The 16,865-nt window shown below is 36.6% G+C and overlaps 1 protein-coding gene across 1 annotated transcript in view; it reads left to right on the plus strand.

Annotated features, from left to right (window-relative positions):
* The window catches only part of BTAF1 (B-TFIID TATA-box binding protein associated factor 1), a 97,241-nt gene that overhangs the window by 54,260 nt on the left and 26,116 nt on the right, over window positions 1-16,865 (plus strand). The window contains exons 18-25 of the mRNA XM_044240097.1: window positions 38-212; window positions 1,713-1,916; window positions 9,051-9,477; window positions 10,578-10,768; window positions 12,402-12,555; window positions 12,634-12,743; window positions 14,288-14,489; window positions 15,561-15,709. Coding sequence (XP_044096032.1) covers window positions 38-212; window positions 1,713-1,916; window positions 9,051-9,477; window positions 10,578-10,768; window positions 12,402-12,555; window positions 12,634-12,743; window positions 14,288-14,489; window positions 15,561-15,709 — 1,612 coding nt within the window. The remainder of the gene's footprint in view (window positions 1-37; window positions 213-1,712; window positions 1,917-9,050; window positions 9,478-10,577; window positions 10,769-12,401; window positions 12,556-12,633; window positions 12,744-14,287; window positions 14,490-15,560; window positions 15,710-16,865) is intronic.

A 16,865-nucleotide genomic window follows, 5' to 3' on the forward strand; every position in this document is an offset into this window, starting at 1 on the left:
GTAATTTCTGTAATAACTTCTTTTTTCTCCCTCATAGATTGTTAGGAGCACTTTGTTGCTGTATTTGTGATCCAGGTGTAAATGTGGTAACCCAAGAAATTAAACCAGCTGAATCCCTTGGCCAGTTGCTGCTCTTCCATTTGAACTCCAAATCTGCCTTACAGAGAATTAGCGTTGCTTTGGTAATCTGTGAATGGGCTGCTTTACAAAAGGTAAGATTTTGCCCCAAAAGTAATGAAGACAAGGACAAGTAAATCAGTTTCCTTTAGCTGTTAGGATTATTTTCATTGTATTTTACAAACAGAAAAAAATTTTCTTTGTATAAAAATGCAACAGTTATAGAAAAGTATTCTAAATTATAATGTGAAACATAGTCTCTCTTCCACTTGCTTTTAACCTTAGACTTTTTTCTTATGACCCCTAATTTGGTACCTGAGACTACTAACTATGACCATACGTAATGAATGTTTGCTCTTGAAACTACAGTCTGTTAAGAAATGTCCCTCCTAAAAACACATGTTTAGTGTGGAAACAGTCTGGAAACTGTTGGTCATTCATTACTTTATATCTCATATGTTCCTGAAAACTATAAAAGATAAGAGGCTTTGAATAATAGAGATTCATTTGTTTTGAGTAGTAGCAAGGGCAGAATTTTGGGTCACAGGAAGAATAAAACCTCCACATTTAAATGAAAATCTTCATGTTTTCAAATAAGCCATTTCCTGCAGCCTCTTTACACCTTTAACTTCTAATAAGATGTGTGATTTTGTGTAAGACTGACTTCTGTAAATCAAAGAAACTTCCTGCTGGCTTTGTTTATTCCATTAACTGGAATTCTGGAAATTTAACTGTCTGCACTTGCTGTGAGAGTTTCTTGTTACTGCCTCTTAGCAGTTTGTCAAAGCTATAAGCTATGTCTAAAAGTAATTGAGCCATGCTCTGTTGCAACTGAGACCCCAGCTTTGCCTCTGGAAAGAAGCGAGGCTCATCTGTTTTTAGGCAGGACTCGATGTGCTGGAGAGGCAGTGATGCTGTGTTTTTGTGCCTCTCAGACTCAGCAGCAAGTGTTGACAGTTCGGTTTCTGGACCCTCACAGAGCTTCTCTGGACTTACTCTGTGAAGCCCAGGCTGATCACCCAGATCCCACAGAACCCCTCTTGGCTCACCACTGAGGCCATTCCCCCTCTGGTTGGGGCAGGCAACAACCAGAGAGAGTGGGAAGGGTTAGTTAAATTTGGGGGCAGGTAAGTAGCTTTTAAATTATATATCCATTTCTACAGTATGGCATGTGAAGCTATGGGTTCAGCTGTTAAGACATCTAATAATGAGTTTTCAAATAACATTTTTAATGCATGCTAAGTGTTCTTTTCTGACTGATTTCTTTTTACAGTTATAGATTTTTTAAAATATGTGCTATATGTATATAAACTTCATGTAAATTCAGAGTAAAGTAGGAGTAATTAGGTGCAAAATGTAATGGAATTGTAACAGTTCCATGTGCATGTTCTGGAGTCATTCATATTAAAATTTTAGAGTAGTTTGGGTGTGATACCTTTTCTCTGTGCAACTAACGATGATGTTCTGGGAGGTAACAACACAGATTCAGAATGAATAGGAATTTAGAACGTTGTAGTTTGCAAGTGAAGATGTATATATCTCTAGAGTTATGTTTATATATTTGCCCTGAATGTTTTTTGTCTGTTATATTTTAGGAGTGTAAAGCTGTTACCGTAGCTGTGCAGCCACGTTTACTTGATATCCTTTCAGAACATTTGTATTATGATGAAATTGCCGTTCCATTCACGCGAATGCAGAATGAGTGTAAACAGCTTATTTCATCATTAGCTGATGCACATATTGAAGTTGGTAATAGAGTAAACAACAGTGTTTTTACAATAGATCAAGCTAATGACCTGGTGAGTAAGAAAAAAATGACTTTCTTAATTTTAGATTGAGCATGAAATAAAGATTAGAAATTTGTCATGTGAGCTAACCGCAGAAACACTAATTGGTTGAATCTGTCTGTGGCCTAATAGCCTGCCATCCATACCTTGTAGAAAAGTTATTTCATTGTATTGACTTTTTTTGAACTTTGGGGATGGGGAAGGAATTTTCTTTAAATCTCTGATTCTGACAAACCAGCATATCTCTATCAGAGAAAGCTGTTCCATTTTGAGGTCATTTCTCAGTTTTGCCTAAAACTGGTGGAGTAGAGGGGTGCCTAAGTGGCTCAGTCGGTTAAGGGTCCAATTCTTGGTTTCAGCTCAGGTCATGATCTCAGGGTCCTGAGGTCAGCCCTGCATCAGGCTCTGCACTCAGCATGTAGACTGCTTGATTCTTTCCCTCTCCCTCCTCCTCTGTCCACCCTCTGCTTGTGCATGGGCTCTTTCTCTCTCAAATAAATAAAAACCTTAAAAAACAAAACAAACTCTAGTAGTATAGAAAAGACTGCTTCTGTGTAAGTTCCTGAGTGATTCTCCTCACTTCTCTCAACTTACAATAAAAATACTCACTACGTGGGACGCCTGGGTGGCTCAGTTGGTTGGACGACTGCCTTCGGCTCAGGGCGTGATCCTGGAGTCCCGGGATCGAGTCCCGCATCAGGCTCCCAGCTCCATGGGGAGTCTGCTTCGCTCTCTGATCTTCTCCTCGCTCATGCTCTCTCTCACTGTCTCTCTCTCTCAAATAAATAAATAAAATCTTTAAAAAAAAAAAAATACTCGCTACGTAAAGAAAAGGTAAGAAGAGAATTACACAGTGAACATTCATATACTCACCAACTAGATTGCATAGTTAACATTTTAGTAAATTTGCTTTATCACATATATATATGCAGCTATTTACTTACCCAGCCATCAGTCCACCTTATTTATTTGATGCATTTCTAAGTAAGTTGCAGATACTGGTATACTTCAACATGTATATATATCATTAACTAAAATTCAGTATTTGCTTTTTGCTCTATTGTGAGGTGAAGTTTATTTACTATGAAGTACACAAATCTTAAACTATTTGATGAATTTCAACAGATGGGTATACCTATGAAACCCAAACCCCTATCAAGTTACAGATATACACACTTCAACTCCTGCCTATCATGCTCTCAAGTTCTGATTTTTCCTCCACCATAGATTAGTTTTGCTGATTCTAGAATTTCATATAATTGGAATCCTACACTCTGTGCTGTTTGGTATAAGGGTTTTTTTCAGCATGATGTTTTTAAAATTCATCCATGTTGTTATGTGTATTGGTGATTCATTGTTTTTTATTGCCTTTTCTTATCTCCAAATTGTGAAGGTATTCACTACATTTTCTTCTGAAGTTTTGCAGTATTAGCTTTTATATTTAGATTTGTCATCCATATTGAATTAATGTTTATAGTGTGAAGTGCATGTTGAATTTTTAATTCATTTTTTATTTTATTTATTTTTTAAGATTTTATTTATTTATTTATTTGACAGACAGAGAGAGAGAGATCACAAGTAGGCAGAGAGGCAGGCAGAGAGAGAGGAAGGGAAGCAGGGTCCCCGTTGAGCAGAGAGCCCGATGCAGGGCTCGATCCCAGGACCCCGGGATCATGACCTGAGCCGAAGGCAGAGGCTTTAACCCACTGAGTCACCCAGGTGCCCCTTTAATTTATTTTTTAAAGGTTTTATTTATTTATTAGAGAGGGAGAGAGAGACAGAAAGAAGGAGCAGGGGGAGGGGCAGAGGGAGAGGGAGAAGCAGACTCCCCAGTGAGCAGGGAGCCCGACATTAGGCTCAATCGGAGGACTCTGCAATCATGACTCGAGTGGAAGGCTGATGATTAACTGATTGAGCTACCCTGGCAGGCCTCCTCCTGCCCGCCTTTTTAAAAGATTTTATTTGAGACAGAGTGAGAGAGAGAGTGAGTGAGCATGAGTGGGGGGAGGAGCAGAGGGAGAAGCAGACTCCCTGCTGAAGCTGCAGGGAGGTGGGGGGGCGCCCCGGTTGTCGAGGGTGGGCAGTCTGTCCTAGGACGACGCTAGGATCACGACCTGAGCCAAAGGCAGACATTTAACTGACTGAACCACCCTGGCACCCCTGCTTTTTAGTTTTGATATAGTCCCACTTGGTTTTTGGTGTTTTTTGTGTGTGGGTTTTTTGTTTGCTTGCTTGCTTATGTATGGAAATGTTTTCTTTTTAAATCTGTCAGGGGCACCTGGGTGTCTCTGTTGATTAAGTGTCCAGGTCTTGATTTCAGCTAAGGTCCTGATCTCTGGGTCATGGGATCCAGCCCCACTTTGGTCTCTGTGCTCAGCATGAGTCTGTTTCTCCCTCTCCTCCTGCCCCTCCCCCTACTCGAGCACAGGCTAGCTCTCTCTCTTTAAAATAAAAATAAAAAAAAAAATTAAATATTTAAATTAAAGTAAATCTATCAGATGACCCGTTCTTCAAGCTTTTCACTTTTCACTCTTATTCAAACCTTACTCTTCAGTGAAACTACTGTTTCATCAGCTTAATTAGTCCATGGTTTTGACCCGGCACATCAGAATCTCAGAAAGAAAGTATTGAGGGAAGGGCTATTTATTTTACTTTAAAGTTTTTATTTTATGCCTGCATACAAGAGTACATACTATAAGATTCCATTTATATGATGTTCTACAAAGGCAAAATTAACCTATAGAGATAGAAATTGGGAAACTGGGTTTTTTTTGTTTTTTTTTTTTAAGATTTTATTTGTTTGGGGCGCCTGGGTGGCTCAGTGGGTTGGGCCACTGCCTTCGGCTAGGGTCATGATCCCGGCATCCTGGAATCAAGTCCCGAGTTGGGCTCTCTGCTCAGTGGGGGACCTGCTTCCCTTCCTCTCTCTCTGCCTGCCTCTCTGCCTATTTGTGATCTCTCTCTGTCAAATGAACAAATAAAATCTTTAAAAAAAAAAAAAAGATTTTATTTGTTCATTTGACAGAGAGAGAGATCACAAGTAGGCAGAGAGACAGGCAGAGAGAGAGGAGGAAGCAGGCTCCCTGTCGAGCAGAGAGCTCAATGTAGGGCTCGATCCCAGGCCCCCGAGATCATGACCTGAGCCAAAGACAGAGGCTTAACCCACTAAGCCACCCAGGCACCCCATTGGCATCTGGGAAACTGGTTGGTTCTTAATCATATGGGAAAGGTGTTGACTAAAAAGTGACAGGACTTTCTGGAGAATTAAAATGTTCTGTATTTTGATGAGAGAGGTAGTTACATGGGTGTATCAACAAACTTTACACTTTTGTTTTCTGTAAATTATGTGCAGATCATTCTATATAAATTATATCTGACCTAAAAGTACTAGTAAATAAAAATACTAGTCTTGGCTCACTTAAAAAAAAGTTTTTGTTTTAATTTCAGTTAGGTAACACGGTGTTAACATTAGTTTTGGGTTTACGAGTGAGCACAGGCAGGCTGAGTGACAGCAGAGGCAGAGGGAGAAGCAGGCTCCCTGCCGAGCAAGGAGCCCAATGTGGGACTCCATCCCAGGACGCTGGGATCATGACCCGAGCCGAAGGCAGCTGCTTAACCAACTGAGCCACCCAGGCATCCTGTGGAATTTTTTTAACAGTAAAATGTTGCAAATCTTGCTACCATTTCCTTTCAGAAAGCCTCATATGTTTATCTTTTCTCTGATTTCATTGTCACAACCTGAGGACCTTAGTACTTTTATGACTAGGTCCTGAGTCATCTCTAAAGCTCCCCGTGATCTCTGGTCCATTTCATCTCCCCTGTTGTGCCAGGCTTGTAAAGTCCTTTAGTTCCACTCTGAAGGCATCCCTCTTCTACTTAAAAACATTATTTTTGTTTTCCTTGATTTTTTAGTTTTTTTCCTTTCTTTTCATACCTTCTCTAAATTCCTCATCTCTTTTCATTATTTCTCAAACTTTCGCCCTTTTAGCATAGTTCACGTTTTTCTTACAGAAGTGTACCATGCTCACTCACCTCTTGTGCCTCACTCATTCTCACTTCTGAGTCTGAGCTCCTGTTTCGTTTGTCAGGAATTCCCTGCCCTCAACCCTCTCTGTGTTTATCCTAGGTTCATCTCTTTAACATTCTTCCGTCTGCACCCTATACTCAGGCCATGATTAGCTGTTCTCAGTTCCCTGGACAGTGCCTCACTTTGCACTCACCACCTCACTTTCTTTGCCAAGATGTCCTTACAACTCTGGACTTAACCCATCCGTTAAGAACCATATCACAAGAGGCCACTTGAGTGGCTCACTTGGTTGAGCATCCAAGTCTCAGTTTCTGCTCAAGTTTGGGCTTGAGCTACCTTTCCCTCTCCTTCTGCCCTCTCCCCCTGCTTGCGCTTCCACCCTCTCTCCCTCTCAAATAAATAATTAAAATCTTCAAGAAAAATAAAAATCACAAGTGCTGACTTCATCTTGCAAGCGCCCACTAATCTTACCCTCTGAGAAAAGTTAAGCAACCCATGTGTCCCATAGTAACTTGCATTTATCTTGGTTTTATGTTGCATTCTTTTTACTTATACATCTTTCTCCCTTATTAGTCTCTGCATTTTTTGAGTGTGTGAAGACATTGGATCTTACTCATCTTTTAGTATTTTTCAGTAGATACTTGTTGAATGAGTGAATGAATTAATGAATATGGGGTTATTGGAAAGCTTTTCCATAGCTTAGAAGCATTGAAAATTGACAGAATCTTAGTATATTTAGGACAGCATTTTCAAACTTTAAGCAGTGAAATCTTGTTTCCAATAAATCTTAGGCAGAACGCAAATAAATAAAGTAGAAAGTATAAGCTATATTGATTGTGTTTCTTTGTAGTGAGCAAATGGACTAGGTCAAGCAGATACAGCTCAACTTAAAGAGTTTTGTATTTTATAGGCATAAAAGGAGATCTTGATGGTGTGCCTGTTTTGTTTTTCATAATAAGAGGACAGTATTATCAGTCTTGTTCATAATAAAATTATTTGTAAGTCTGAAAAATTAATTCTCCATTAAAATTTAAAAATTAAAAAAATAAATTAAAATTTTTTAAAAAATTAAAAATTTAATTTAAAATTTAAAAATTTAATTTAAAAAATTAAAATAAATTAAATTTAAAAAATTTAATTCTCCATTAAAAAAATTCTTCAATGTTACAGGCTTCTCTAATATTTATCAGACGGGATCTATTTTTAGAGTCTCTGTAAGATTACAGTTACCTATCAAACAAGAAGACTATTTTTGTTATGTAAGCCATTACACAGTCTTTAGATGTTAATTTAAAAAACATGCTCACACAAAAACTTGTACATGAATCTTCATAGACTCATCATTCAATATAGTAGCTAAGGGGTGGAAATGTTTTTCAACTAATGAATGGATAAATACAATATAGTGTGGGATATTATTTGGCAAGCAAAGGGAAAGAAATACCACATTCAGGATGCCTGGCTGGTTCAGTTTTGGTTAAGCGTCTGCCTTTGCCTCAGGGAGTCCCACATTGGGCTCCTTGCTCAGCAGGGAGCCTGCTTCCTCTGCTGGACACTCCCCCTGCTTGTGCACTCTCTCTCTCACTCTGACAAATAAATAAAATCTTTAAAAAAAAAAAAAAAACTATGAGAAAGGAAATCTCACATTCATCTCTACAACACTGATGAACCTTGAAAGCATACTAAATGAAAGGAACCAGTCACAAGAGATTCACACACTGTATTAGTCCATTCATATGAAATGTCCAGAATAGGCAAATCTATAAAGATAGAAAATATATAAGTGGTTGCATAGGGCTGGAAAGAAACGAGGAATGATTGCTAATCAGGTATGAATTTTATATTGGGGATGATGAAAATGTTCTAAAATTGTGATGGGCAACTCTGTGTAGAATAAAAATCGTTGAATTATACACGTTAAGTGGGTGTATTGTATGTAAAGTATATCTCAAATTGTTAAAGATGTATTGAACAGTCATTTAATGTGGCTTGTAAAGTAGTCTGATATCACAAGGTTATAGCTTTAGGCAACTCTTGGTGAGTAAAACATTCATGACTGTTGCATTAGTTTCTTTCCCTTTTTTTATGTATTCCCCCAAGCCCCCGGCATTTTCACGAGAAGGGAGGTCAAAGAAAGAATGAAAATAATGCAGTTAATACTTAGCCACTTACCGATAGCTGGCCCAAAAGTTTTTTATTTTTTTTTTTATTTTTTAAGATTTTATTTATTTATTTGACAGAGATCACAAGTAGGCAGAGAGGCAGGCAGAGAGAGAGAGGGAAGCAGGCTCCCTGCTCAGCAGAGAGCCAGATGTGGGGCTTGATCCCAGGACTCTGAGATCATGACCTGAGCCGAATCACCCAGGTGCCCCTCGCCCAAAAGTTTTTAAATTGAGAAGAGTATTTTTCCGTGAAAGGAAGTTGGTGAGATTTGGTATTTCTTAATTTAGTTTATATTTGCTGATAGATTTCTCATTTCACCAAACTACTGTGTTGGCATTCTGTGTAATTTTCTATTAAACTTATTAGATATATTTAAAGGATAGGTAATTTTGTTAATTTCCGTAGAGAGAGAGAAAAAGAGAGAGAGAGAGTGTGTGTGTGTGTGTGGTTGACACACCAGTGTTACATTAGTTTCAGGTATATGACGTAGTATAGGCTATGTAGTCAGTGGTATTGTGGTGGTGGTACATGAACACTTAAAGAATACGGTGTTATTGTTAAGTCAGATTAAAGTTTAAACTTGGGAGATTTTATTTTATTTTTTATTTTTTTAAGATTTTATTTATTTATTGGACAGAGAGAGAGATCACAAGTAGGCAGAGAGGCAGGCAAAGATAGAGGGGGAAGCAGGTTCTCCGCTGAGCAGAGAGCCTGATGTGGGACTCAGTCCCAGGACCCTGAGATCATGACCTGAGCCGAAGGCAGAAGCTTAACCCACTGAGCCACCCAGGAGTCCCTAAATTTGGGAGATTTTAGATATTTAGTTTACTGAATACTAAAATAATACTGGATATTGTGGAACTTAAAATTGAAACAAAGCTTGCTGTTGCCCTTTAGTTTACAGACTATTTAGGATTGATGTCATTAATGATTTTTAATTTCTCTTTTTTTAATAGGTCACTGCTGTTTTTAATGAAGTCACATCATCTTTTGATTTAAATCCTCAAGTGTTACAGCAGTTAGATAGTAAACGACAGCAGGTCCACATGACAGTTACAGAGACCAACCAGGAGTGGCAAGTGCTGCAGTTGAGAGTGCATACTTTTGCTGCATGTGCAGTTGTGAGTTTGCAGCAGCTTCCAGAGAAATTAAATCCTGTCATAAAGCCATTAATGGAGACAATTAAAAAAGAAGAGAATACACTAGTACAAAACTATGCAGCTCAGTGTATAGCAAAACTACTTCAGCAGTGTACAACAAGGACACCCTGCCCCAATTCAAAAATTATTAAAAACCTTTGTAGCTCACTTTGTGTGGACCCATATCTAACTCCTTGTGTCACATGTCCAGTACCAACACAAAGTGGCCAGGACAATTCTAAAGGTATATATCTAAACCTACATTTGGGGTAGAGAACCATTTAAATTTGTTTTCATTTACTGTAGGTATCATTTAAGCACAAATCCAGTTTATGTTGGAGTTTTTTCCCATTTTGCATTTACTGGTAATCAAGTAACAACCCTCTAAACTCAAACTACTCCTAGAAGACCTAAAAGACTTGATATTTCATATGACTGAAATCTCTGAGATAGGTTTAACCCTACCCTCTCTTTCCAGACCATTATTATAAGAGTTTACTGTTTATGGGACTAGAAAACGTAATTGTATCAAATGTTGAATAAAAATTTCTTCCTATAAAACTCTGGTTTCTCTAATTTAGTGCATGTCCTATAAGTGAACTCTGTTACCTTTAGCAAATAATGTGTAGCCATTCTGATTTCATCTGGAAAACAAGAATTGCTCTCTGCAGGCTAGTATCAAGGACCAGTGTTTTTTTACATGCCTTAATCCTATGTGATTTATTTTTTGTTTGTTTATAAGATTTTGGAAAAGCAAATTACTCAAAATGTAATAGATTTACAAGTTTGGCGCAGTGTAGGTCATAACAAAATGTGAACAAACTGGAAGAGAGGGTGGCATTTTGAATATCCTCATCTTAAAACTATAATAGGGTAACAATCTCCCTCTCTTCCCCCCTCCAACCCCTAGTATTATTTGAGCCAGTAATATTTTGCACAGTGGTCAATGTTTCTGAATTTATGGTGACCATGGACATTTTTTTAGAACTTGCTTGCAATGTTTTTTGTTTCTTTTTATGCCTAGAAGCTGTCATTTATTTTTAAAAAATTAACATACTTTAACTGAAGGCTCAAAATAATTTTTGCATGTCATATTTCTTATTAACATGATTCTATAATTTTATATTAAGTATGGTCCTATGCAAATATCAAAACATTTAACTTAATGTTGTAAATTATTGACTGTTTTGTTACTATCTCATTGACTAAAGAAAATGTCATCAGCTTATAAAAATTGAGGTTTAAAGACATAGTTTTAAAAATATGTTTTATCTCTTTTGGATCAGGAAGCATTTGGTCACCTCTGTTATGCTTAAAAAGTTATTTAATTTTTTTTCCTTTTAGGATCCAACTCTGAAAAAGATGGGATGCATCATACAGTCACCAAACACAGAGGTATAATTACACTCTACAGGCACCAGAAAGCTGCTTTTGCTATCACAAGTAGGCGAGGTCCTACCCCCAAAGCAGTAAAAGCTCAAATAGCAGATCTTCCTGCAGGAAGTAGTGGAAATATCCTTGTTGAACTTGATGAGGTAAATAGTTATTTTGGATTTTTCTGATGATTATGCTTTTTAAACAGATATCTTATAGGTTGAGAGCTAAATTGTCATATAAGCATCCATTATTATATTTTCAAGTGATAGAACTGGAATTAACCTTTTGTAGTAATTCCACAACATGATCCAGAAAGACTGCAAACTTCTAGTGCCAGATAATTATCACCTGCTTGACTTTTAGTCAGCCTGCAATTTATTAAATGTGTGATATGAGGGATCTAAATTTATTTTTCCATATGAATAGCTAGTTATCCCACTGTTGAATCCTTTCCTGCATGGTTTATAATGGCACCTCTGTTATATATCATGCTTTATATATGTGAGTATCTATTGGGCTTTCTTTTCTGTTTCATTGGTGTACTTGTTTACAGCACATTTGTCTTTAAGGATAATTAAAAAGTGGTTTTTGAAATGTTTATAGTCACAGTATTAATGGTAGAATGATGCTCTAGGTATCTCGTTTGGTTGGCATGACATAGAAACTTAGTTCAGGGCACCTGGGTGCCTCAGCTGGTTAAGTGACTGCTTTCGGCTCAGGTCATGATCCCGGGATCCTGGGATTGAGTCCCACATCGGGCTCCTCCTGCTTTGTGAAGAGCCTGCTTCTCCCTCTACTTCTGCCTGCTACTCCCCTTCTTGTGCTCTCTCTGTGTCAAGTAAAATCTTTAACAAAAACAAACAAACAAACAAAAAAACTTAGTTCCACAATAAACTACCAGTGCTAAAAGACATGTGTCTGATATATTTCTGTAAAATATATTTTAGGTTTCTTTTTAATTTTTTTTAAAAGATTTTATTTATTTATTTGACAGAGGTCACAAGTAGGCAGAGAGGCAGGCAGAGAGAGAGCCCGACACAGGCCTCAGTCCTAGGACCCTGAGATCGTGACTTGAGCTGAAATCAGAGGCATAACCCACTGAGCCACCCAGGCGCCCTAGGTTTCTTTTTTAAATAAAAAATCTTACCTTCTTACCTGTGTTTCTTTCAAAATATTCTGTATATATCTTTTTCACTGATTCGATTCTTACCATAATAATTTTAATTAAAAAATTTACTGTGATTTTGGTATTTATATCTCTATGGTTTATATAGTTCTTCCTTTACTTAAAAAATAATTGTAAAAATATATGCATCTTTCTGGGGGGGATCTTTTTTTGTATTAGGATGAAATTATTGCCAAGTAAGAGCTTATTAATCTTATTATTAGATTCAAAAGATGCTTTTATTATATCCTTTAAGTGAATATAAATATAAGGACAATTTATTTTATCTCCTTCTCCTTGGCTGAAGTTTCTTTGGGGCAGGGAGCAAGGGAAAAAATTGTCACTTAGGACTGTCTCTAGAAACTGCATATTCTTCTTCTCCTTATTTTTCAGCTCCAAAGGAGTATTTTACTTTGGATGGAAAAATCTAGTTTGGGGTTTTATGCCCATGTAAATTTAATTATTGAAAGACATTTGTAGTGATGAATACGTTTATAGTTGCTTAATTGGTGAATGGTCACACCATGAGTTCTTAGATGGTGACTTTTAAATTCTCTTAATAAAATTTCAAACCCATTATGCTTTTTTTTTTTCAAACTCTCTTATCAGCTAATATTTCATTTTAGGCCCAGAAGCCTTATCTGGTACAGCGAAGAGGAGCTGAATTTGCCTTGACAACCATAGTGAAGCATTTTGGTGGTGAAATGGCAGTGAAGTTGCCTCATCTCTGGGATGCTATGGTTGGTCCATTGAGGAATACAATCGACATAAGTAATTTTGGTGTGTACATATTTCTGAGTTGGACTTTAAAATATTATTTGCAAGGTGATACACACTTAAATCAATATATCTTAATAGATGGAAAGTCCCTCTTGGAAAAGGGAGATGGTCCTGCCCAAGAACTGGTGAATTCTCTGCAAGTGTTTGAAACAGCAGCAGCTTCAATGGATTCTGAACTTCATCCCTTGGTAACTAACTAATGCAAGTGTAATTTTCTTCTAATAAAACAAGTGGTTTTATTAAAAAGTCTTAAGGCTTAAAATGTGTAACTTTGATGTCATCCCTAGAAATTGCATTGTCTTTTACGTGGTATAATTAGATTCTTTCTTTATTGACAGCACATTTCTTGTGGGCTTTGAGGCAGAGTTTGGTGCATGAATGTTAGAAAACTCACTTTGGGAGCTTAGAATATGGAGCAGTGGGGACAGGTCTCTGATACAGAAGTCTCGTATAAACAGAAAGAAAGTTACAGCCCTATTAATTTATGCCATATATAGTAATATAGCTCCAAGAAAGGAAGAACACAGGTAATAAAACTTCTTCCTAAGATAAGTGTAAAGGTAGAGGAAGTTACCTGAGTTGAAGCTGTTCAATGGCAAAGAACATTGGTTTGTGTTTTTTGACTATTAAAATAAATATTTCTTTTTAAAAAATTGTGACAGAGGAGAAGAACAGACTAGAGAATTAAATATCTGGTTTTTCCATAGAAGGAAGCAGTATTCTTTCCATATAACTGTAGAAGGAACTCTGCAATTTACAGTGCTGTTAAGTGTGCTAGCTCCAATTCCCAATTCATATCTAACAGAAAGGGGTGAATCTAGGAGAAAGAAGAACAAACCTTTTCTGTTTATATTATATAGAGTAATGAAGGGGTGAATCTAGGAGAAAGAAGAACAAACCTTTTCTGTTTATATTATATAGAGTAATGAAGTTATATCTTTCTACTTGTTAAATTTTGCTGATTTATCATTAGTAGAGAAGGGCAGAATCCATCTGTATGCTCTCACCCTTCTATGATCAGCTTAACATTCATCTGAACTGTAAGGCTAGTGTGTTCACCATTAAGATTAATCCTGGTATTCCATGCAGCAGGCATTTTATTAATGAGATATATCATGCTTTTGTGATCATAATGCCTGAGGTAAGCCAGGAAGCTGAAGTGGGAAATACCTACCAAAGGATGGTGCCTAGAACAAATTAGGATCACTTAACCCAATGAGTAAAAAGTATGTATCTAGGGGTGCCAGGTTGACTCAGTTAGTTGAGTATGTGACTCTTGATTGGGGTCATGAGTTCAAGCCCCACATTGGGCATAGAGCTTACTTGAAAAAAGCAAAAACAAAAAAAACATATGTACCTAAACCTAGCCCAGAGCTACCAAGTTGGGAAGGGACTGGTGATCACGTGTGGTGTCATTTCTCCAATGTCAGGAGAATCTTACAGGTACCTTTTATGTGCACCCTGATACCTTAAGAGAAAAGAAACAGAGGAGAAGTGATGTACCTTTTCGTTTAAAGAGTTTCAGTACCTTAGATTGGATTTAGATTAATTTTTTTTAGATTAATTTTTTATTGAGGATGTTTTGACAATAATGTTTGAGGAGCTATTGGAGATATTCTTGGATTTGTCATTGAGAATATTAAGAACCTCTGAGTATGGGCTGTAGTAGTTATATTTTAAACCGTAGATCCCCTAATGAGTATCCTGATTGTCTTAAACTTTTTGTTTTTAGTTGGTACAGCATTTGACCCATCTTTATACGTGCCTTCAGTATCCCAGCACTGCAGTGAGGCACATGGCTGCTCGTTGTGTAGGTGTCATGAGCAAAATAGCTACCATGGAAACAATGAATATTTTTTTGGAGAAGGTTCTTCCATGGCTAGGAGCAATTGACGATAATATCAAACAAGAGGGTGCAATTGAAGCACTTGCATGTATCCTTTTTTATTTTTAAAACTTTAGAAATTGTATTCATTTTACTTAAGGTTGACTCTAGTTAAATTCATTAATTCATTTAAATGTTCATAAATAACCTGTCTTGTTCCAAAAAGAAAAATACTGTTATATATATATGTATATATATATTTTTTTTGCTTTCCCATTTTTTTCCAATTTATTTACTCTGTTATATTTTATTTTGAAGTATCTTTATATTACATTATAAATACATTGCAAATATATTTACATTTTATTTTGAAATTTTTCACAGAGTTTGAAGAATTACTATTGTAAGAGTTCTTTTTTAATAGGCAAAAATAATTTTAGGTACTTTATAAAATATATTTCTAGTAACTGATCTATTGGTTTATAATCAGTGTTGTATTAGTACTAATCAGACACTGTGTATGTAGTCTGTATTTTATAAACATAGTATGTTTTCAAAGTTCATTATATGGGTGGAAAATGACTAACTGTACTAAATAACTAGAAATACACAGACAAGCTTTTTGCTATGGGTACAGCATCCATTGGCATTCTTTAACTCGAAGTTACTGAAAGAAATGTGGATGGAGAGCAAATCAGTAGAAACTCTGATTCAGAAATGCTGAAGAGTGCAGGAGTACTAAACTTATTGGGCCCTGCTGTGTCCAGTTTATGACTGTCAGGATTTTGGTTGGAAATTTGGAATTAATCTTTGAGTGGCATTGAATCGTGCTCCCTTGCTTGCAGTGTTACTCGTTTTATTTTGGTATTGGAATTCTAGCAACGTATGAGAAAAACCTAGTTAAAACTTCCTCCAGCCTCTTTCAGGTGAAAAGCCTGATTTTATAGTCTTTATCAAGAGAAAGTTACATAATACTTACAAAGGAGAACAGTGTACAAATGCAGTTATAATTGAATCATAGATCTCAAGGGATAGTCTGTTCCCTTGTGATGTAGATGAGAAAATGGAGAACCATTTTAGAAGTTAAAATCTTGATATATTTTAATATATCAAAATATATATTTTGTTTGTGAAAACATTAACCTCAGAAGTTTGGAAATTTCCTTAATAACTTACTCAGGTGTAATGGAACAACTGGATGTTGGTATTGTTCCATATATTGTCCTTTTAGTTGTGCCTGTGTTGGGAAGAATGAGTGATCAGACAGACAGTGTAAGATTCATGGCTACACAGTGCTTTGCAACACTAATTAGACTCATGCCACTTGAGGTAAGTTGAAATACTTGGTTTATAGACTTAATGTTTTCTATAATTTCATCTGTAATAACTGTAATTTTTTTAAAACAATGTCAGGTTAAAAACATTGTGAATATGTGTATAAGCATTAGGAATTTTATACTTTAATGGAAATACATATATCTCTATACCCATATATATATAAATGTGTGTGTGTGTGTGTATGGTTTTAAGTAAAACTATGGTTCCTAAAAGAATGATCATTTATTGATGCTATTCTAGGAACAGAATTGTTCCTAAGTGTCCCTGGTAACATCAAGGTAAAGATTCTGTGCCATCATTTTCATGAAAGGTAAATTTGAGAGATGATAAGATATAAAAAGCAAATGAAGTGTCTGTGGGAGTGTGGAGAAAGCAGACTAGAAGGTTGGTTGGAGAATTTTGGAGTATTCGTGGGCTAGAAATAAAATATGTGGCCAGTATTGGAACTAGAAGTGGCTTGAAGCAAGGGAAGGACCAGGACCCTGCCACCAAACTACTTAAAATATTTTGATGGGATTTTTTAAAAAAATACATTTGAGAGAGATACAAGCACAAGCAGAGAGAGGAGAGCACAAGCAGAGGGAAAGGCAGAAGCAGACTCCCTGCTGAGCAGGGAGCCTGACATGGGGTTCAATCCCAGGACCTGGAGATCATGACCTGAGCCAAAAGCAGACACTTAACCATCTGAGCCACCCAGATACCCTATGAGAGCTTTACAGTTCAGGAAATCAGTAGATACACAATTCATCCATGTTGTAGTATGTATTAGTACTTTCCCTTTTTGGCCAAATAGTATTTCATTGTATGGATGTACCATATTTTGTTTATCTACCCACCAGTTGGACTTTTGGATTTTTATTACCTTTTGACTATTACAAGTAATGCTACTATGAACATTTACTTAAAAGTCTTTGTGTGAATATATGCTCTTATTTATTTTGAGCAGATGTCTAGAAATGGAATAACTGGATCATATGATGTTGAACTTTTTGAGAAATTGCCAACCTGTTTTCCAAACTGTACCATTTTCGATTCCTACTTCAAAGTATAAGCATAAGTTGGAAAACCTCTATTAAAAAAAAGTTTGCCTATGCGTGCCGAATTTGAAGATTCCTATCCCAATAACCCAGCAAATTCATCCTAGATA

This window comes from Neovison vison, chromosome 2, assembly GCF_020171115.1.
Source record: "Neovison vison isolate M4711 chromosome 2, ASM_NN_V1, whole genome shotgun sequence".
Classification (NCBI taxonomy): Eukaryota; Metazoa; Chordata; class Mammalia; order Carnivora; family Mustelidae; genus Neogale; species Neogale vison.